This window comes from Euprymna scolopes, chromosome 17, assembly GCF_053919585.1.
Source record: "Euprymna scolopes isolate OS-2025 chromosome 17, ASM5391958v1, whole genome shotgun sequence".
NCBI classification, from domain to species: Eukaryota; Metazoa; Mollusca; class Cephalopoda; order Sepiida; family Sepiolidae; genus Euprymna; species Euprymna scolopes.
Genome location: NC_136498.1, coordinates 114,877,953 through 114,900,910, shown reverse-complemented (window position 1 = coordinate 114,900,910; position 22,958 = coordinate 114,877,953). Strand labels below are relative to the sequence as shown.

At 34.7% G+C, this 22,958-nt stretch overlaps 2 protein-coding genes across 3 annotated transcripts in view; one reads left to right on the top strand and one right to left on the bottom strand.

The window, feature by feature from the left end:
* Nucleotides 1-2,253, bottom strand: part of LOC145296907 (parkin coregulated gene protein-like) — a 79,970-nt gene extending 77,717 nt beyond the window's left edge. For both annotated transcript variants that reach the window (XM_080143069.1, XM_080143070.1), the window contains exon 1: nt 2,011-2,253. In XM_080143069.1, the coding sequence (XP_079999195.1) occupies nt 2,011-2,109 (99 nt within the window). In that variant the 5' untranslated portion in view covers nt 2,110-2,253. The remainder of the gene's footprint in view (nt 1-2,010) is intronic.
* A 10,683-nt stretch (nt 2,254-12,936) lies between these two features.
* The window catches only part of LOC145296906 (small ribosomal subunit protein uS15m-like), a 46,411-nt gene continuing 36,389 nt past the window's right edge, over nt 12,937-22,958 (top strand). Inside the window, exons 1-2 of the mRNA XM_080143068.1 lie at nt 12,937-13,094; nt 16,070-16,171. Of these exons, the coding sequence (XP_079999194.1) occupies nt 12,989-13,094; nt 16,070-16,171 (208 nt within the window). The 5' untranslated portion in view covers nt 12,937-12,988. The remainder of the gene's footprint in view (nt 13,095-16,069; nt 16,172-22,958) is intronic.

The following is a 22,958-nucleotide window of genomic DNA, read 5'->3' as shown; positions in this document are numbered from 1 at the left end:
CCTCTGATGAGAAGAAAATTATTTCTTTGAAACTCTACGGATTAAGGACTATCCACTTATCTAGTGTTTCCTTTTTAAAATTAAATATGTTTTTAACTCTTTTTCAAAATGTTTTTAACATGTTTTATTAACTTATTATAAGCTCTATCTCCTATTTGGTTTTATCGAGCTTTTACATCTGGTTGAGATTACTTTATAAATATTAATTCTTTAATATTTATAATATACTTTAGTTTTGCCTTCTTGGATCATTTTGGTAAACTTAATTGTAATTCTTATTTCATTATATATATATATATATATATATATATATATATATATATATATATATATATATATATATATATATATATATATAAAGCTGAACTGAATGTCTGTGTGTGTATGTGTGTGTGTGTGTGTGTGTGTGTGTGTGTGTGTGTGTGTGTGTGTGTGTGTGTGTGTGTGTGTGTGTCTGGTCACGAATAGGCTCCTATATGGTTGACTATTTTAAAAAACTGATTACATATAATGATAGATGTATTGAGACACAGGAATAGGTACGTTTGATCTGGCAGAACAGTGGTTCATTAAAATTGTGGGATCTGCGTTCGCGCCTGGTCCACAAAGTATGGAAAAATAATTTTAAAATTAAAAAAAAAACGTTTACAAGCGTTTTTGATATAGATGTACATAAGAATACTTTGATAAGTATGTTTTAACTTTAAGAGAGATGGTATAATAAAATTGTGGGGTCTGCGTTCGCGCCTGGCCTCCATAGAATGGAAATAGGCACAAACTTTAATAAAGACTTTTCATATCTATCTGCGTAAGTATACTTTGATAATTATGTTTCAGTTTGAAGAAATATGGTATAATAAAATTATGAGGTGTTCGTTCGCACCTGGCCTCCATAGAATGGAAATATGTCACAAAGTTTAACAAGGTTTTTAAATATAGATCCACAGAATATTGTGATAAGTGTTTCCGTGTGAACAGGTATGGTATAATAAATTATGGGGTTTATCTATTTTGTTTTTACTTTCATCATATTTTGCTTTGGTTTTGATACCCCGAAATTCGAAGCTATCTCATTACAACCCTTCCTTTTCATAACCTATCATACTTTCATAAATCAGAGTCCATTTTCTGTAGGCTGTTTTTGAATCCAGTCAACGACGGGTACTTTTGCTACTATATATATATATATATATATATATATATATATATATATATATATATATATATATATATATATATATATAATTATATTATTAAAGAGTAAATCTTTAACAAAGCAAAATGTATCAAGATAAGAAAAGCTCAACACTATTAAGAGGAGCAAACAATCATATTAAATGAAAGATGAGGAATAAAATTTATATATAACTTTATCATATCATCAGAATAATAAGGAAAAGATCAGGGAACAATTAAGAAAAAAAAGAACTTTTTAGGCCATGCCATTTCGAAGTTAAAAGCTTCTCATCAGAAGATGAGAGCTTCGAAATGCCATGGCATAAAGAGGTTTTTTCTTAATTTTCCCCTTTATTTTTCCCTATTGCTCCGATGATATAATAAAGTTATATATAACTTTTATTCCTCATCTTTCATTTAATATTATGTGTGCGTGCGTGTGTATAAAATCACTTCTTTATAATTTTTAGCGATTTTAATAAGAAATTGTAGGCATAATAAGGTTGATTTTGATCTCGATAGTTCGAATTGAGTTGTCTGCCCCTTATTTATAAATCATGGCGGATCAAAACATAATGTATCGCTTCCTCATAGAACTGAATTTTCTCAGTTAAAAAAAAATATACTTGATCGATTTACGTGACTTTTGGAATATGACATCTTCGTTCAATGACGGGTACGCACACATACACATTACTTGTTTTTTTGTTTGTTTGTTTTTTTTTTTAATTTTTATTTATTTATTTATTTGGTGCTAACGACCCCCCCCCCCCAAAAAAACACCCATAACAAAACAAACAAACAAACAAACAAACGAACGAAAATGTCGCTTACTTGAACGCGAGACTGGAGCGATTGGTGCGTAAATGCGCCTTCCACCAAATCCTTCTTTTTTCGCAATTGGCTTTCACTGTTGTACGTTTTCGTTTTCATGATTTCCCTATATTTTGCCTTTCAAACAGTTCACAATTTCTTTTCCTCTTTTTTTTTTTTTTTAATTTTTTTGTTTCAATCGGTGAAAAACTCCTTTGCGTACAACATCAAACTTATCAGGTTGTCATAGCAACATGACTCTATGCCGGAATAAATAGCATTAGTTTCGTATTTCTCTTTCCTTTTTATATATGTATTTATTTATTTTTAATTTGTTATCATTATGTGATTTTTCTTATGTTTATTTTTTTATCGATACAAATCCTTTTCGTATTTCAAAATAGTCCTTAAATATAAATATTTTTTTAATAAATTAAAAATATTGATATAGTTAAAAAAAGAAAAAAAAAAGTAAATGAAGCTATTTTAAGAAATAGTTTAAATAATTCAACAATGTGTCCAAGAAAGCGCCCCTCCCCTCCCTAAGTTAAATGCACTTTAACTCGCCGGAAGTATTTTTTTGTTTTCATTTTCTTTAATTGCTACATTTTTCCTTCTCAGCTTCGTTGGAATTCGCTTTTCTCTTCATTCCCAAAAACAAAAATGTTTTCACAGGAACGTGTGGACACAAAGCATTTTCAACCAATGAAAATCGGATGCTAGGTAACGCCAGTGTTGAATTATGATCGCATATCGGTCAAGGGAGATAACTTTGCATATTTTGAGTTGTCGTCTGTCTCTTCGATTTGTGTTTACTTTTTCAGTTTGTGTTTTGAGTTTCATTCTGTACGCTCGAGAATAAAGTCTCTTCGTCCCTTCAAACGGTTTCGTGTGATATACTATTATTTACTGGCGTGGTGGCAGCGGTTTATTTACCCTCATTCGCTATTCCAAAGGAGTAAAAAATAAATAAATAAATAAATAAAAAGGATTTTTTTTTTCTAAATAAGAAGTATATTACCCACCAACTAATTAGGCGAACACCTGAAGGGATTATCTTGATGAGGCCGGACTATCAAAACGTCTCTTATCCATATATACCAGTATGTCTGCACGCGCCCTCAAGCAGTGGTGCCTGGGAAATAATGAAACTATTTCTTCCTTTGAGGCGCGGAGAAATAACCTCATATATTGTCTTTCTCTTGATGGCAACTATGCACCATTCCTTGAGACAAGCTGGGAAAAGAATTCACGTGCTCATCCACACCAGGGCTTCACAAATAATGGTATGGAAATACCTGATGTCAACAGACTCGCTGCTATCCAAAAAAAATAATATCATGAAGGTGATGTTAGGACAGGTGGAAAATTACTGCCCCAGCATATTGTGGCGTGCCATTGTTAAGAACTCAACATCATTAACAAATGTTTGGCAAACTATAAGACAACATTATGGCTTCCAGACTAGCAGCTTTTACTTCCTGGACTTTAATTTCATTAGGCTTGAACCGGATGAACACCCAGAAGTGTTATTTCAGAGATTTGAAGCCTTCATTGATGACTCCTTACTAAACACAGACACCAATATACGCCATCATAACAGTATTCTTACAGAAGACGAAGAAGTCAACCCTACATTAGAGAATCTAATTGTCCTTACTTGGTTGTGCCTACTTCATCCATCCCCTCCCTAAATTAGTCAAGCAATGTTATGGGACGGAGTTGAGATCACGCACATTGGCATCAATCAAGCCAGAGATCTCCCTGGCATTGGATTCTCTACTTGAGGAGTTGGGAAATGAAGCATCTGTGAGCCGGACATTTACTACTCCACTTCGACATACTAGGAAGCCTCAACCGTAGAAGACTTGTCCACTGTGTAATCAGGCTTAGAGACCCAACACAAACCATTTTTGAGTGAATGCATCTACCTTCCTGCATCAAACCGTAGATATATGACCAAGGCTCGCCAGGTCCTTCATATTTTCGACAATGAGGAACCAACTTGTCCAGTGACCTTAAGCAACTTACATAAAGAGAATGAGAATATGACAACCTCACGGCGAGTGAAAATCGAACAATCCCCCTACATTAACATGTTCTCAAATCATCATTCGGTACAGATCGTTGTGGACTGTGGTGCCACAGGGAATATGATTCGACACTCAACAGCCAAGTGCCTGGATGCTAAACTCACAAAAACTTCCCAGTCTGCCAGAAAAGCAGACGAATCCTCCCCCCTCAATGTGGTTGGAGAGACCAGGCTTAATCTGGAGAGAGGGGACACAATGTGCTTCCTTGACGGCCTGATTATTGAGGACCTTGATATTTTCAACATTTCGTCCCCTTTTTCAGGGGACTTCTTCAGGAGAACGATAAGGATATGCTGAGAAAAATAAAATATACCAAAGATGAAAGGAGAATCCTATGAGAAGTGAATTAATTTATATATTTTATGTATCTATAGGGAAAGTGATTAAAAATGTAAGTGGGGAAGGCTTATGTAAAACATAAGTGGGGAAACGTAAGTAAAAAATTTAAAATTATTAACATAAGTGAGGAAATGTATTTAAGGCGAAATTGATCCGGTTTCAAATCTATGTACCATTGGGCAAAGTGATTAAAAATCAATGTGGAATGAAACTGATTAGGTTTCGAATCTGTTTAAAGTGAAGATACAAAGATGAGAGAAGAATCCTATAAAAATTGAGATATTTATATATTTTATGTACACATGCGGAAAGTGATTAAAAATGTTATTGGGGAAGCCATGTGTAAAACGTAAGTGGGGAAACGTAAGTAAAAAATTGCAAATTAATAACGTTCTTAATCATTTTGCCTATCTTATACATAGATTAGAACCTGATTAGTTTTGTCCACATATATTTCTAATTGCTTTTCCCATTAATACATAGATCTAAAACCTTTCGCCTTAAACACATTCCCCGACTTATATTTATAATTTTTAATTTTTTACTTACGTTTCCTCACTTATGTTTTACACACGCCTTCCCCACTTAAATTTTTAATTGCTATTTACCATATGTACATAAAACATTTTCAAATATATAAGTATCTCACTGTTCATAGGATTCTCCTCTCATCTATGGTATATTTTATTTTCCTCACTCATCCTTATCATTCTCCTGAGGAAGTCCCCTGAAAAAGAGGACGAAACGAGAATTTTCTAAAAAGGCCACAGGTTTTCTTTCTCTTTTTTTCCATAATCTTATGATATTATACTTGCTTTTATGTTCAAAATAACCTCTTATATAAAATAAGACTCTGCTTATGAAGTTTTCAGCTTAAGAAACGTGATCTGAAAAATTTCTTTTTGTTCCTGCATACGAAAACATTTTCAGAATTCAAAAGTTACGAGTGTCAGAAAGACTATTTTTTAATTCTTAGAAGAAAAGAAAATTTTTTCAAAATCGGAGTTTTATTCGATTTAAGATGTTTTTAAGAATTTTATGGAAATATTTGTACTGATTTTTATTTGGAAAGCATTTTTTTTTTGTTGGACTTAAATTAATTCTTTTTACTTACTCCCCCCCCCTCATAAATTAAAATTATTTAAAAAAAAATGAAAAAATTAATGTACACATTACATTTTTGACTATATTTTAAGAATTTTTTTTACCATATCTGAAGATTGAAGAAAGATTTTCTGTTTTGATTTTTATTGTACATTCTCTGAAATTTTTGTAAGTGGTGGAGGAGTTTATTATTATTTTTCTTAGAAATCGCAAATTAGCTGTAAGAAAGTAAATAATCGATTTCACTTTTTCTTTTTATCCTTTTTATTTTCTGCAAGTTTGGATTGAGTTCGTGACCTTATAAATAATGATTAAAATAACGATTCAAAAATTATGTTGCATCTCTCCATCGTTTTTTTATTAAATGGAATTTTATATTTGGATGTCAAAGAAAAGTAAAAACAAATAAATAAATGGTACTTGTATAGTTTAGTCAAGACATTAAAAAAGAAAATAGCGAAAAAAGGTTATATTGTACGGATCTGTTTTGAACTGAAGATCTCCGAAAAAAAATTTAATTTAATTTGATCGAGTAGTTTTTATTTTACAGCAGAAAAACACGTTTTTATGAGAGCGTGTTGAAGTCAGCCATTACGAAATTTGTTGAACATGCCAAAGGGAGATAACTCCAGTTAAAGCGCTGACACTCCTTCCCCATCTTTATTATTAGTTTTTCTTCCTAAAAATCGAACCTTTTACTCGGTATCATAATAAATTGATTTTTTGCTGTAAAATAAAAACTACTTGATGAAATTAAGTGAAATTTTTTTTTTCAGAGAACTTCAGACTATAACGAGTACGTACAATATAACTTTTTTCAATATTTTCATTTTTTTAATGTCTTGACTAAACTGTATAAGCACCAAATAAATAAATAAATAACAAGTGGAGGTGTAGTGAACTACTACTATGATGCTGCTTTTCCCTTTTTACGTCTGTTACTGGATCTCCGATATTGATTCCTCAGCAGTTGATACACAAGCATAGAGTAGAAGAAACTCCAGTTAATAACCAGTACATACGTAATTTGTGTGAATGGATGTCCCAAATTGATGTACTCAATGGAAAAAGATATATCCATGACAGTCCCAAAACATTTATACCGAAAGGTTTATCTTCCCGTGAAAAAGTATGGCTCAGAGTTGATCAAGTTAGGAAACCATTAGAAGCACCGTACTCAGATCCTTATAAAGTTTTGACTCGATCAGATAAGCATTATCAGATCGATATGAACAATGGTACTCATACACATTGTTGGTACGGGTTTAGGTTCTTCCAAGTCCCAAAACTACCGACCAGCTTTAATAATTACTAAACGTACAACAAGTATAAACGACAAGAATTTATTAACAAACATGAAAACATGACAACACTGCAATTCAGAACATTAAGGTAAAAAGATTACTCACTTCAATAGTGGGGTTTACGGGAGGAGTGAGGACTGTATTCTAGAGTTGTACTCTGCCTGTCCAGCATTGTCTTTTAGGAGAAGAACTTTTTGCGTCCGTGCCTCATGTGTACGGACTCTCCTCTTCTTTTCTCAAGGGACCTCACTCCTTACCCTACACCGGTAATCCGGTGCTCTTATTTATTCCCTTACAACATGTATCAATAAATAGATTAAAGCCGTACATAGAACCAACTAGTACTAATAAAATTAGACCGACTGAAAAGGCACAGACAAATGACGGTACTACTAATGATAAACTTATTAAGACAGATGATACCGACAAAGTTGAAGATAAAATTGCTGACACATACAAGTCTAGATCTGGTAGGAAAGTAACATGGAAAAAGAAAAATGAGTACTTTTATTTTTAAACAAATTTAGACAATACACATATTTAATAATTCTGTGGAGGGTACTTAACTCCGTTATTTGGAGGGGGGACTCGTGTAGTGAACTACTACTATAATGCTGCTACGGTATGTTTCCCTTATTTCTCCTACTCTTCTACTTTTCCCTTCCTTTCTTCTCTCAATGTCACCAGAGGTTTCAGCCAATCGGAATAGAGGACTGCTTTGGAGGGAGATACAAAGAAGAAATCTCTCTCGAACATGCGGAAACGATAGAAGCATCAACACGTGACGGACCAGTTTCCGTGGGTAAAGACTTTCATTGAAGAAAATGTACCATCCTCTTTGTACCCCTAAATCTTGGAAACTTTTATAAAATATCATCAATCCTAAAGTCTCATCGCACTTAATTATAACCCAATGTTTTCTTTTGCACAACTGTTCTTTTTCAGCACTCTTGTTCTCTCTCTAATTTCGGAGGTGCCCCAAAAAGGGGACCAACCGAAATTGTGACCCTTTTTCAAACATCGTTAAAATCTATGGTAACCGAAATTTTTGTAAGGAGAGAGGGAGTTTATTATTATTTTTCTTAGAAATCGCAAATTAGCTGTAAGAAAGTAAATAATCGATTTCACTTTTTCTTTAAATCCTTTTTTTTTTTTTTTTCCTGCAAGCCCATAGTTTTGATTGAAGTCGTGACCTTACAAATAATGATTAAAATAAAGATTCAAAAATTATGTCGCATCTCTGTGTCGTTTTTTTTTTATTAAATTGAATTTTATATTTGGACTAGCGAGGAGTACCCGGCGTTGCCCGGGTGTTTGTAGGTGTGTGTGGAAATTTCGGGGGGGGGGGGGGTAAAAAAAAAAGTAAGTATAAGGATCGAACCCGAACCGTTGAGGCAAAGTTGTAAATTAAAGTGTAAAAAAAAAAAAAAACGTGCGACTTTAACCATTGCCCCACCGCAACATGTTAACGGAAACACGTTTGAATTTATTTAATTACTTGGATTTAGCAGGTGCTCATTTTAATGAGTTAATGAGGTCAAGTTTGACTGCGGGATAGTACCTTCATTTACTGCTGAACGTTTAACCCCCCCCCCCCCAAGATGTTATAGGAAAAAGGCTAACCCACATGCGGCGAGCGACAAATGTTGAATATTTATCTTCCCGAAATCAAGCAAATTAAATAGACAGGCGAGCTTCGTTGTTAACTGTGAGATATTACGATTTATATGTGATATAAAAAGTTTTAAAAAGTTGTGAAGCGAGCGACCGCTTCTCTGAAAAAAGCCTTTTGTTGACATACAGAAAATGCGAACACACATACATACATACATACATACATACATACATACATTTTCGCTTTTATATATATAGAAGATGTCAGAGAAAAGTAAAAAAATAAATAAATAAATAAATAAATAAAAAACACGTGGAGGTATTAACGGTTATGTTACTTTCTCTACGATGGCGGTGTTAGTTGGAGTGACAGTGGTGTGTTTGGCACCGTGTGATGGCTGCAACAATAGCTGTGTTATAAAATTTAATAAGTGTTTTCATAGGGTTTGAAATGGATTAGACGATTTATGTGTAAAACGCTTTCAAGATATGAAAATTTCAAGATACGAAAGCTAAGCCAGAACCAATTAATTTAGTATTTAGAGGTTCCACTGTATTAGGTAATAGAAGGGTCACCAATTAGCAAGTGCTAACTAAAAACATAAATAGGGTTTTGTAAATAAAAAATTATATCAGTGATTGCCAACCTTCCTGTAACCAAGAATTATTTTTTTGTTTTCACATGAAATAATTAGTGTGGCAAAACTTTCGTAAAAAGAAAATTGAAAAATTAAACTCTGTTTTTAATAGGATGTAACATTTACAAGTACAAATCTTCCAGCCATCGTTGCTCTCGAGTCTTTTTTCAACCATTATCGTCACTTTAAACTATTATCATTTTCAAGGTCTGGTTTTAAGTGAGCCGAGCCGGTGCAAATTCTATGTAAGCATTAATTAAAAATTCTTTTTGTTAAATCTAATATATAAAAGGCTATATGTCTGTCTGTTTGTCTCCATATTTTCAAACTCTATTTCTTCCAAAACTAAAAGTCACAAAGTGGCGCTAGGGGCCTCGAATGATTCAATTTTTTTTTTTTTTTTTTTTTTTTTTTGACCATGCTTTTATAGATCTTTAGCTGGTCAAAATATTTTTTTAGGGGTCTAAAAGGGGTCAAAATTGAAAGATCGTTACACGTTTTTTTCATTCATTTTAGTTTATTTTTAATTGGTTCATATGCGTGTCACATTGGTACAGTGGTAACGTCACCAGCTTTGAATGCTACAGTTTTGTTTTCAGTTTCGATTCTAGCTGATTGCACCCAAATACTCTTTTTTACTTTTGAAATCACGACTCTATAATAATACATACGAAGACAAATTAAAATATAATATTTAAGCATATTTTACGCCCAGACAAAGCGCCCCCTCCCCCGCTAGTACTATTATATGAGGAATCATTTCGAGTTAAAATCTATTGAGAAATATACATTTTGTATTGAGAAATACACACTTTAAATGCATGAACATTAGATAAAGAATAAGAAGTTGTAGAAGTGAAAACAAGACGTATCATCCTAACAATTAATAACTTTATTGATTAACATTGTTAGTTTGACTTGTTTGAAAGGAGTTAGTATTGGGAAGAGTTTCTATGTAGAGACGTAGATGAATGATTTGAAAGACCTATTGAAAGAGAGAATACATGGATGCGTGTTGAAGTTAGTAGAAGCATGTGTCCATGTATGACAAAAGATTAGACAGTTCTGTGAGAGAAGGAGAGTTCATGTATGCGCGGTTGAAGTTATTGCTTGGCAGTAGCCCAGATGGATTATTTGTCTTCTTGTCTAAGTCGAAGTGTACGTCAGCACTAACCCCATCCGGGTTTAACCAGCTTCCTCTGAAGGAGGAAGTTTCATGGGAGTATGAAATTCACAAGCGGTTCCCCGTCTCCATGCTTTACTTATAACATCTAGTTTCGTTTTGTTTTTTGTTTTTTTTCTCTTCCAATATTTATCCCAAAGTTATCTGCTTGTTGCTCAGCATTTACCTCAGATTACAAGCAAACCTGAACGGTTGATGTCATGTTCCAGGCAAAGCCGAGTGGATGCTTATATACGTCCAGTTCAAAATCTGTACAAGTAAGTACCAGTGGTGGGATTCAAATTTTTTTAAGAACAAGTTCTAAATTTTTTAAGAACAAGTTCTAAATTTTTTAAGAACAGGTTCTAAATTTTTTAAGAACAAGTTCTAAATTTTTTAAGAACAGGTTCTAAATTTTTTAAGAACAGGTTCTAAGAAAACAGATCGTGTATAAACTGTTATGTTAACATAATTTTAACAACCAGTTCACCGAACTCATATTTTAAGCACCGGTTCGCACGAACTGGTGTGAACCAGCTGAATTCCATCACTGGTAAGTACCAAGAGTCCTATAATCACCATCAGATTTCCACTTGTTCTGATTTCTGAAGGATGCAGCGTTTTTTCCCCTTTTAGAAAGTTGCAAAGATCTTGGAGATAGAGATGCAGAGCGAGTACAGATTCCAATCAAGAAAACGGAAATTCTTCTTCTTTTATCCGAAACATCATTTACAGAATGTGAGGACCAAATAAGGGATACAAAAGTTACGTGGTTGCGAAAACTAAAGAATCCTTCACTTTGCCCTCTCGGCATTTTTGAAAACTTGTTTTCCCATAAAACAAAGCAGAATTATTCATTGGTTGAGGCGCGGATACATAATCGGTATACCCGCACCAAGTATGGTTTTGAGTCACATTTAGTTGCAGATTTAGTACCCAAAAGGGTCGTTACAAAAGTAATGCCTCCTATTTTTTAACTCCAAAAATTGATGAGTTACAAAGACAAGAGTCTTCAGATGAGCAACCTTTTATGCTCCAGAATTTATTTTTCTACATAGCTACACTATTCTCAATGCATTTTGCCAAGCGATTAACAAGAGCCTTGATGCCTCGTTTGTAAAAGTCAGCACCTGTCGAGGTGGTCCATTTTTTTCAAGGCAGCAATTCCGGCATTGTTGTCAGGGAAATGCTGCTCACAAGTACTATGCGTTCATCAGAGCACATTTCATTAAAGACACAAGGATATAACGTTGATGTGATGGGAGAGCAGTTGAAGCTTGACCAACCGTGCGGAATCTATTAAATTTGAGACTTTTTTTGAACCCTGTCTAAGAGTTAGACATTTTTTGAACCCTGTCTAAGAGTGAAAGACTAGTCATAGATGCTCCATCCCAAATGTAGCAACAATACTTCATGCATGGGCGACTCTGAACGATCAATGCTATGTTGCATCTTTGTTTCACAAGTACTTTAATGAAATGTGCTCTGTTGAACTCGTTCCACTTTCAAGTGTAATGTGAACAGACATTTCGCTGCTCGACTCCCTACATAGCGTCCCTGTAAATATAGTCCCAAATAGTAGCCCCTTGCACCTAAATGACAATATACCTAGTTCGGAGTTGTAGCAGTCACAAATGATCTATTTTATCTTGAGAATCAATGCGACCCCATCGCTGAGTGATTCAGCCCCACACTGACCGATCAGCTGGCAGAGTGCATTGATTCGTCTGCCCCCTAATGAACTTCTTCAACACCTTTTGGAAAACAAAGCAAGCAGAGAGAACTGGACCAGCAGAGAAGCCAGATATTTTTTGTCCCGGTTATTTCAGCATCAACGATTTTTACTGAAAATCTGTTCTTCAGATGCGGCACTTCCATTTCTCGTTCTCTTTCAGTGGAGGAGAAATCCTTCACGACTGAGACAATTTTAATTTTTGTACCTTTTCTCCACGTTAAAAAACGACCCTGGTGTCTAACTCTGCCCCGTGGGGAGGCATTGTAAATAGGTAGTACACTAAGAGCGGCGTCTCTGACCGACAAACCAAAAGAACCTTCAATTCCTTCTTTCAGTCCAACTTTCGACCGTTTGCTGTCTAAATAAATCATTTCGCTGTTTCATTTTAAAAAGGGTTTTGTTATTTGTTCCATGCTTTGTTAAAAAAAAAAAGGTGGGGGGGGGGTCGAAGGGTGATGCCTCCAAAGCGAGCAGCCGACAGTCCGTTGTGCAAAAAAGGAATACTCTTTAAGCGTCTCGCCCCCCAACAGTTCTGGTAGCAATTAGTATCTAAATGTTTGCAGGAGCAAACTTCAAATGATCGGTCGGTGTCGCCTGGTTTGGTTGCCGCGATAACAAAATCTCAACTTGGAAGAGACTTGTTTTGTTTTATAGGTTTGGAAATACCTCCCACCATCCTCCTGCTACCCCTTTTGACCATACCATTTGTCCATGTTGGTTCATTCACCCCCCCCCCTCCCCCGATGGTTGAGCTCACCCAACGTACTCCTCTTTATTTTACTCATTTTTTTTTTTTTTTTTTTTTTTTTTTTTAACAGCTTTTGTGTCTGACAATTAATTATTTTATTCGGGGTAACGGAATAATAAAAAGCAGTAACTAGATAATAAATAAATAAATAAATAAATAAATAAATAAATAAATAAATAAATTTTCAAGGGAAGTAACTCTCAAAAGTAAAACAGTCAAGGGAAGTAACTCTTAATGGTAAACATATGTGGCCGAAAAAAACATGGCTGTCCATGCAGCCTTTCGGTCGTTTCTTGGAGGTCGAAATCATTTAGTATGGACAGCTTCTAGATGTTTAAATCCGCAACAATGTCTCCCTGTGGTTTCTGGTATGTCTTTTGTTCAAAATATCACATCAAACCCTTTTCGTTATGTGGCAAATGTATTCGTAGACATTTTAATATCACCCCCTTTTTTTTTTCATAACCGACACAAGGTCATCATCAACGAAAGTCTCATTTAATTAATTAAATATATTTAAAAAGAATAGTTAAAAAATCTAATGAATAGATTATTTTGGAACTATATTTTAAAAAAAAGTACATGGAGCACTTTTTAGGTTTGCAAAAAGTATTTATTCCAATGTTTCTTTGATCCATATTTATAAAAAAAAAAAAAAAAAAAAATGGGTGCATGCTCCGAAATTACACTTATTTAAAATACAAAAGTAAAAGGAAACTCTTTCTGGTCTTATGTACTCGTCATGGAACGAATAAATTATATTCCAAAAATCACGTAGTACAAAAAAATGTTTATTTCAACCAAAATCCAAATATAAATGAGATTTTTTTCTTGTGATTACCTGGAAGTACCTGGAATCCAACATAATTAAAAGGCAAAAACTACAGGAAAATCTTTATGATGTACGTACCCAACATGAAACGGAAATGTCATATTCCAAACATCACGCCAATTGTTCAAGTAGTTTTACTTTTTAAAGAAAATCATTAATGTGAAATCGTTAGCATTACAAGGCCGATCTAACAAGTTTGAATTATTGTGGACTTATCTGCAGTTTTTTTTTTTGTTCGAGATGACACAATTTTACCCAATTTTCCCTAAAAAATACTTTTAACTTCACATAACTTTCTACTTGATGAATTTTCGTAATTTTTGTATATATTACTATTTTCGACATGGCAGTTAAGTACTTAATATTGTTTTTTCTTAAAACGACATATTAAAAATCGATCTGTCGACTCTATCTTAAGCACCAAAAAACTCTTCCAGCAAAAAAAAAAAAAAAAATCTTTATGATGCGTTTCTCTCAGAAAAAAGATTTATATGCTGTTATTAAATGTTAAAATTTATCAAGTTTTTACATTGAACAGTTCAGTTCTGTTAAATTTTCTTTACATATACGATAGATGTTTCAAAGGTAATGCCTCCTATTTTTTATTCTGCCCGAATGGATCAGAGGTAATTGCAAATTGCATTATGATGATTGAACTCGTGCATTAAAGATTTGAAAGTTTCATCTCTCTGTTGCAGATATTGACGGTGTGAGACTCTAAAGCAACTCTTGTCACAGATGTTTAAGAAGCAAAGATGTGTTGTTGGATTTCTGGCAGAAGTTCATTAAGAATGTAGTGACTGTATAGAAAAATAAATTCTGTTGCACAAAAGTTTGTGCATTTTAATGGTACCACTCCTGTCTTCGCAGCTCTTCAACTTTTGAAGTTAAAAAAAAAATAGGATGCATTACTTTTGGAATGACCCTCGTATAATAAAATTATCGCTCTAGAAAAGATGACATGATTCCATTTGTTTGATGAAAACCAGTTTTCTTTTTTTGTTGCAGACCATCTACTAGTTGGCCAAGAACGATAGGAGTCTTCTATCATGCCTGAAAGTGACACAATGTTCAATGAGTGAGATCAGAGATGCGCCACTGTACAACTCATGCTCTCTACCGATCCAAGTTATGATGACAGGATCATTGACAGCACCCTCAAAATGCAGATTACCACAAATAACAGGAACGTGCCCAGGGTGACGGAAACAAACTTTCCAACCACAGTTATGGTCTTTGGTGTGGTTTCAAATGAGAACTATGTTGCAATATTTTGGATGTGTAACGGGGTATGATCCCACACAGCCGGACGATTCTATTTATAAACGATGCTGCTACGAACTGACGAATCGAATTAATTCACGTTCTGCTACCAACCAATCAGAAACCAGAATTGCTCCATAAATATTAAAGTTTTTCTGTAGCAATTAAGCATGTTTTTTCCGTCTCGACACGGTAAGAATATTTTGCTCTGTGGAACTGTCTACTGCAAACAAGTCATCTCTCAGGACTTGTGTGTAACAACGAACCATCGGAAACTGTTCTGTCTACTGCAAACCAGTCACCTCTCAAAACTTGTTTAGAACAACGAATCATCTGAAACTGTTCTGAAACTAAACATGGCTTACACTTCTAGAGGTTATCGGCCCAGCGTGTGTCTTTATTTCGATGGATCCGAATCAAAATTCGAATTGTGGCAAGTTAAATTTCTAGGATATCTACGAATCCAAAAGCTACACAAAGTACTTCAAACGCAACCTGAAAACAGAAACGACCCCCAACTTCATTGAAAAGAACGCAATTGTCTTTGCGGAATTAATACAGTGTTTAGATGACCGAAGTCTATCACTGGTAATGGGAGAAGCCCTGGACAATGGCTGCAAAGCATTGAACATATTGAGAGAGCATTATTTATCGAAAGGAAAATTACAAAGAGTTTTTTTCTCCAAAGTCGGCTTGAAAGTCAACACCAAAGTGAGCTGAAGAGTGTGGTGTTCCCCTGGTGCAATCAGGTGGCTGCTGGTAGACTCTGGATGTGGCAGCAGGACCCTGCGCTAGTCCACAAAGACTCTGGCTTGGCTTCAGAAGGAGTGCTACGACTTTGTACCCTTCTCTCACTGACCCACCCCTCTCTCCCAACTGCAACCCGATGAACTACTTCGTTGTGTCATAAATCGAGAATATCACCAACATGACCTCCCACAACACCAACACTAACCTGATCACTGCCATCTGCTGAGTATTCGCCGAGCTCCCACCGGCGCTTGTGGAAAAGGCATGCTCCCAGTTTTGAACCTGTATCGAGGTCGTGATTGAGGCTGAAGGCGGTTACATTGAATAGATGTTAGCTGTACTACATAGTCAAGTTACCTGAATTGATTTTTTTCAATCAAAGTTTTAAAATAAAGCTGTAGTATTGTTTTCTTTTGGGCAGCAATTTTATTTTTCTACCCTGTATATGTTTTTTTGCTTAACTAATTGATTTGCTTTTTTTTCTTTCTTTTATTTTAGTTTTCCCCCAGAAGTCATTTTTGGATCCTCCGACCCTTTCCCGAGGTTATGTTAGAAAACGTTCTTCCAATAAGAAATTTTGGGGATGGTTCGTTAATTCTGGTAAATATATTTCTATTAACTTGGAATTTAATTGTTGAATTCTTATGAGTTAAAATGTCTTTATCTCGATTGATTCTTCATTTTTTTTTTTTTTTTTTTTTAAAGGTTGTCTGTTATCTAGCTATGGAGACTCCAGAGACTCTCAAATCTTCATGTAACTTCTAATAAAATTCTTACTAATTAATAATTCAATCATTACAATTACAATTCCGTAGATGTCTAGTCACTTCCAGTAGCTCCTTTGATGATTTCAAGTCTGATTCATAGATAGGTGTTTGACAGCCCCTCACTCTTAGAAAAGCATTCACAGCAAGAACTCGCCTAGCTACAACTACATCTAAATTTTGCTTACATTTCGCGGCTGCTGGGTGATAGTACAGGGGTAGAGGCGCAAACTGTCAGCTCGACAGTCGAGTTTCGATCCCAGCCTGCTTGTACTTGGTGTACTGATGAACTGTAAACAGCAAAACGGTACTATCTATGAATGTGTGTGTGTGTATATATATATATATATAAGTGGAATTGTGTGTGTGTGTGTCTCTGTATGTACATTTCCCTACCAAACTACTCTGTCAATTTTCAGTCCACAGCCCAAAATTTGACATAAGGTGTATTGAGATTTGGAGAAATCTTTTCAATCAGTTTTCAGACAGAAATTTGGCTGTCAAGGGGTCAAAGTTCAATGATATGACCTTTGAAAACAACTACCAAACTACTCTGCCAATTTTTGGTCTAAACACTTGAAATTTTAGATGTAGGTTACCTGGACATGAGTCAAACTTTTTTATATATATATATATATATATGCACATAGTTATGAGCAGTACATAGGGCCCAAGCAAAGCCGGGCTGAACTGCTAGTATATATATATATATATATATATATATATAATTCCTTTAAATTCAACAAAAGTTTGGTCAATAGCTCCAAATATAATAACTTAATTATGTTTCTGAATTTTTGAGATAATGATTATTTGTATTCTTCTGACTACTGTTCTCATCTTGAGTGTCATTTTTACAATGTTTCGATCGATGTATTCGGGTGTATCTTGTCAAATTCGTGATTTTGGATAGAATTTCAAACAGAACCCTTTATTTACTTTATGGAGGTAGCATGCTCTCGTCCTGTCATCCATCATTAATTCATAATTTTATTTTTCAGTCGTCTACTATTATATATATATATATATATATATATATATATAATAATCTATATAATTATAAAACTCAAATGACCTTGTAACAGGTGTTGTAACCCACATCCGGTTTACAACTTCCAGTTGCGCATGCGTACATAGACATAAACCCATAACAGCGTAAACAAATAAACACAAGTTGCTACTTTTGCAGAATTTGACCTTTCTTAAAAAACATTCATACATTTTCTTCTACACTACCAACATAAATAAAATGTTTTTTTTTAATTTGCGTTACAAATAAATAATCACCGCAACAATAAAACGTATTGTTTTTCAGCGTCCCAATTTTTTATTTATTTATTTATTTTTTTTTTTTTTTAGTGTTTAAATTAAATTCAAATTTTGATATATCTTTTAACTTTAAGTATTATGGTATCTGTTCAGTACACATTTATCTATAAGTATGGCAAACCACTTATAATTCAGTGGCTGTAAGTTTTTTGGGTTTTTTTTCCAAAATAATTATAAACAGAACGACGCATAGAAATTTATCTGTATTGTTTTTTCATTTTAATATACTTTCATAGAAATGTTTCTGTTATGTCAAAAAAAACTTTTCTTTGTTACGAGTGTCACGCTCATACATTAATTCCATAGCTAAAATAAAATACTGACCCAATGGGTTACGGGTTGTCTAGTTAGTAATAAATAGTGACATTAACAACTAGAAATAAAACAGGTTTAAGGCTTCCAAAATTCATACTAGAACTGTCGACAAGGACCTGTAGTGCAATGGTTAGAGTACTTGAAAAAATCAGTTGTAAAAGTGATCTTCTCCAGAAGGTTCAATTCTCGGTATGGGCAAAAAACCCAAAAAAACTGATGTTGTGATAAGGATGGTTGAAATCATAAGCTCGATAAGGCTTTCTTTTTCATTCATACTGAAATTGCTTTCTAAAAATTGAAATATACTTTTTTAGTGGACCATTACAAATTTTATATGGATCACCGAGTGATCTGTAGACCATGAGTTGATGACAATATATATTACATATAAAACTCTGTGGATGTTGTTATCTTGATTGCTTGCTTGTCGCCGTACACACTTCATCCATTTACATTTTTGATGTAATGGATATGAGTACATCCGGGTCTTTCCTCTTACAAGATTATAAGTACCGACTGGTAGCACCACCTAGACAGATGTTGAAAGGTACGCAAGCCTCATGCTAAGAATACCAGCTTCGACCACGAACACTCGTTCAGTAAAGCAGTTCACCAGATTATTATTATAAACTGTAGAAAATCCCACTCGACTATTTCAAATGATGTACATCCCTTTTGTCGCGACATAGGATTCACAATTATTTATTTATTTATTGCGGACTATTATCCTCATCTTACAGTGGTTGTTTCACGTTTTGACCAACTATTCCTCTGGCCTTTGTCAGGTGGGTAACCACGACAGGATAGGAACACCAAATCTCCTAACTGCATCCTCGGCAATTACTACCTTCCATAGTTGTTGTCTCTCACCACGTTTTGGCCAACTAATCCTCTGGTCAGCTTTGGGTAGGATTGAAACTGCTATCTTCAGACAATGCTCACCTGTGTAGAATAATCAAAAGAACTGTAGTAGTCAACAACAATAATAATAATAATAATAATAATAGCAGCAACACTTACCAAGGGTCCAGCTTATGCACAAGACTGACACCAGATTGAGCTGGACTGAGGGCTTGTATTTATGTACAAGCATATCCAATCAGGTGATTCAGCCAATCATAATCCAAAGAATAGACTGGCCCATGTGTGCACAATGGAATCTCCCATTGTGCCATAAATAGTTCTCCTCTTTCATGAGAGGTAACTTTAGTCTTTGCCAAGTTATCCACAACTTGAACGCTGACCGAAAGTCCACTACACAATCCAATAACCTGGAACAGTAGAGATTCAATATCTCTAGTCACGGGCTCCGAAGTGTAAAAAAAAATTCTAATTAATTAAATAATATAGGATTCACAAGTTTAAAAAAAAGTCTAACGATGAACGATTCGAAACGACTTTGCAAGTTGAAAAAAGAAAACTAACAAAGAACATTAGAAAGACTTGTTGTTATTTACAGAAAGTGGAAAAGTTTTTTTATTCAAATCTTAATGATAAACGTGTAAAGAAAAAAAAAAAAAAGATTTGCTTTATTCAATTCTTACAGAAAGTAAGAACTTACCCGTTTCTCTTGTTTGTGCTTAGAAAAATTATTGTCTATGCAAATTGGAAGAGAATTTATTTTGAAAACCGACCACAAACTGCTGATAACAATATTTGGTTCGAAAAAAGGTATACCAACTCGCACAACAAATGAACTACAATGTTGGGGCATAATTCAATAAAATTATAATTTTAAAATAAAACAGGTGAAGCCTGCATGGTCCCACGAGTGCACATTGAACGAGGCATAAAAAAATGGTCCCCCATAAGTGCACAGTGAATGAGGCATAAAAAAAACTTAAGTTCAGCACCCCCCCCCCCCATTTAGCCCCCAAAATCTCCAAGACCTTAACATATTTAAATTTGAGTCCAGCAAAACTGCTAAATAGCCATACACAGAAAATTTTGGACAAATATGGTAAAATAGTCCCAAAAATGGAGTGTTTTTATTAGCCTTAAAAGAGCCCCTAGGGCGTACCCAAGAGTTATCGCAAAGTATAGACAAACAAAATTATATAGAAATCAGTTAGTTACAACTTTTCAGAAAGTTTTTATAAAAATCCAAGGCATCAATTTTTTTTTAATAAGCACAAAAGTGTCCATTTTAGCCATTTTAACCTGAAAGGCACTCCTAGGCGGGCAACTGGAGTTTTCTCAGAAAATCCGTTCTGTTACTTTTTTACTCATATCATGTTTAATGTTTGTGCAAAATTTTTAAAAATTCCAAGGCGTAGTTATTGAGAAAAGTGCGGACAGACGAACGGATAAGGGTGAATTTACAAGTCCACCCTACTTTTGTCAGGGGATCAATATGTACCTTCAAAGAAGATAGGTCACACCAATAAGTTATCAAGATTGATACCTAAATATACGGAACAACTCCAAAAAAATAGTAATAACGCAGCTAAGAGATGTAAGTGAATTGTTGGTTTTGCTATGCGATACTATTGGAGAACTTCTAGTTATACTAAAAAGCAGTGGAGAAGGTTAATTTCATTAGAAAAACTAGCCTGGGTGCCTGGCGTTGCCCAGGTGTTTGGAGGTGTGTGTTAAGCAACAAAAAAAGTGTTAGTAGGAAGGTAGGCTTGAACCTGTACTGCGAAGGAAGAAAACAATGTGTAAAACAAAGCGTTACGTCTTTGCTGTTGTGCCCATCACCAAATTGGAAGTGGCAAAGGTTTAAATTAAGGCTAGTCAATCGAAAAGAGGGGATGACTTTCAAAAATATCGGCGAAAAAAACGACCCCTCCTTGTAGAAAAGTGCTCAGTTGAGGGTGAAGGAATTAATGTTTTTGGCCAGTTTTTCCATATTTGTCGTCCAAAGGGTCGAGCTTCAAACCGATAACGATCTCATGAAAATCCGTCGCCTCTGTCGAAAGTTTTAGGCAGACATGCAAACATACATACATATGTACATTTAAACAGACAGGTGAGATTTATATCATAGATGACAAAACAAATTGTGCTGAATTGAAAGGAAATAGTGTGTCGTCCTTTTCAGTATGCAAACTGGTATTACTATATGCAGATAGAGTAGTAGTGTTGGGTGCTCTGCAAAATAGAATTCTCAAAGAGAGTTTACAAATGAAATCTTTATTGGCTGAGGATTAACTAACACCTAGAAATTTGGTGAAACAATACAGAGGATACCAACTAGCAGCAGGGGATCCACTAGTAAAGATTAAACTATGTCCAAAGACAGATGTCCCATAGACTCGATTGCCTATGGAGGGCTCATAAATGGATCATATTACTTGATAGTTGTGGATTGTTTCGCAAAGTGGACAGAAATTGGTAAGTGCAGCCATGCAGTTGCAACAAATACACTAAATGCACTTCATGAAATTTTTAGTTGTTTTTTGAACTCCCGAAAACTTTAGTCAGCGACAATGGAACCCAGCTCACAGAAAGAAAATTTAAGGAATTTTGTAAATCCTTGTTCATTGATCATACCGTGCCAGATCGAACAGACAGGCAGAAAAATTTGTGGACACATTTCAACAAGGTCTGAAGAAAAATCAAAGCATGGGCACAAATGAAAGAAATATTCAGAAAATTTTGTTTATTACCCACAGAGTTTTCAAAAAAAAAAAAAAAAATGCATTTGATAGGCTGTTGCCTATTCCAGCAAAGAAATCATAAAAAAAAGAAAGAAAAACAAATGACTAAAGTCTATAAGCCTAGTGACAGGTTTTTTATATTGGAAAGAAGGAATAATACTCAAAAGAATTGGACAGATTATATATCGCATAAAAAGAAGTAAATTTTTGTGCAAAAGACATTGGAATCAATTGAGATCCAGATTCACTAGAGAGGTTACGGAAATTAATGAAGAGATTCTAATAGAAGTCCTGTATGATGCATTTGAAATTCTTGTCCCTATATGTCAGCATTCTCCAATAGAGGTATCCCTGAGCTCAAGGTCAGAGGTGTGTTAAACATTACCACAGCAAGGATGGTTGAGTAAAAAAAAAAAAAGATTTAAAAAAAAAAAATTGAATAAATTATGTCCAGACCCTAAAAAGAGAAGATATTAAAGCTAAATTTCACAGGAAAATTTAGTTTGGGAGGGGGGGGGGGTGTAATGAATATGAGTATATCCTCTGGATCTTTCCTCCTTGCAAGATTTTAATTGGGTGGGTAAGCCGTAAGTACTGATAGGTGGCGCCTCCTGGGGAGAGATGTTGAAAGGTATGCAACACTCACACTAGGAACACCAGCTTCATCTACGAGACTCATTCATTTCCAGATTATTACTCAAACTGAAGCGAGACCATTCAGCTACTTGAAACGATATATATCTCTTTCGTGGAAAGGTATGCAAGCGTTATGTTAGGAATACCAGTTTCGATCACAGACGCTTGTTCAGTAAAGTGACTCACCAAATTATTGCTCCAAACTGTAGTAAGGCCCACTCAGCTATTTCAAACGATACATATCCCTTTCACGGACCATGTTAGTTCTAGAGGAAGGAGAAAAAATGGGAGGAAGAAAAACAGATAAAAAAAATGAATGATTATTGTACCTATTTACTATGCTTCCCCACGGGACAGAGTTAGACACCAGGGTCGTTTTTTTAACGTGGAGAAAAGGTACAAAAATGAAAATTGTCTCAGTCGTGAAGGATTTCTCCGCCGCCGAAAGAGAACAAGAAATGGAAGTGCAGCATCTGAAGAACAGACACTACACTTTGATCTTTACCAAAAGGCCATGATTATTGTAAAGGAGAATATATTTACTTGAAAATGGAATAAGATCACAAAAGGAGAAATGACAAAGTGAAGATGATAAAAGAAGTAGTGGGAGGAGGCGAATGATGCAAATAGTTTAGAAGAAAGGGGAGGATTGTGGGGGGGGGGAGATAAAAACAAACAATTATTATCATGAAAGAAATATATTTACTTGGAACTGGATGATGTTAAAAAATTAGTTATGTT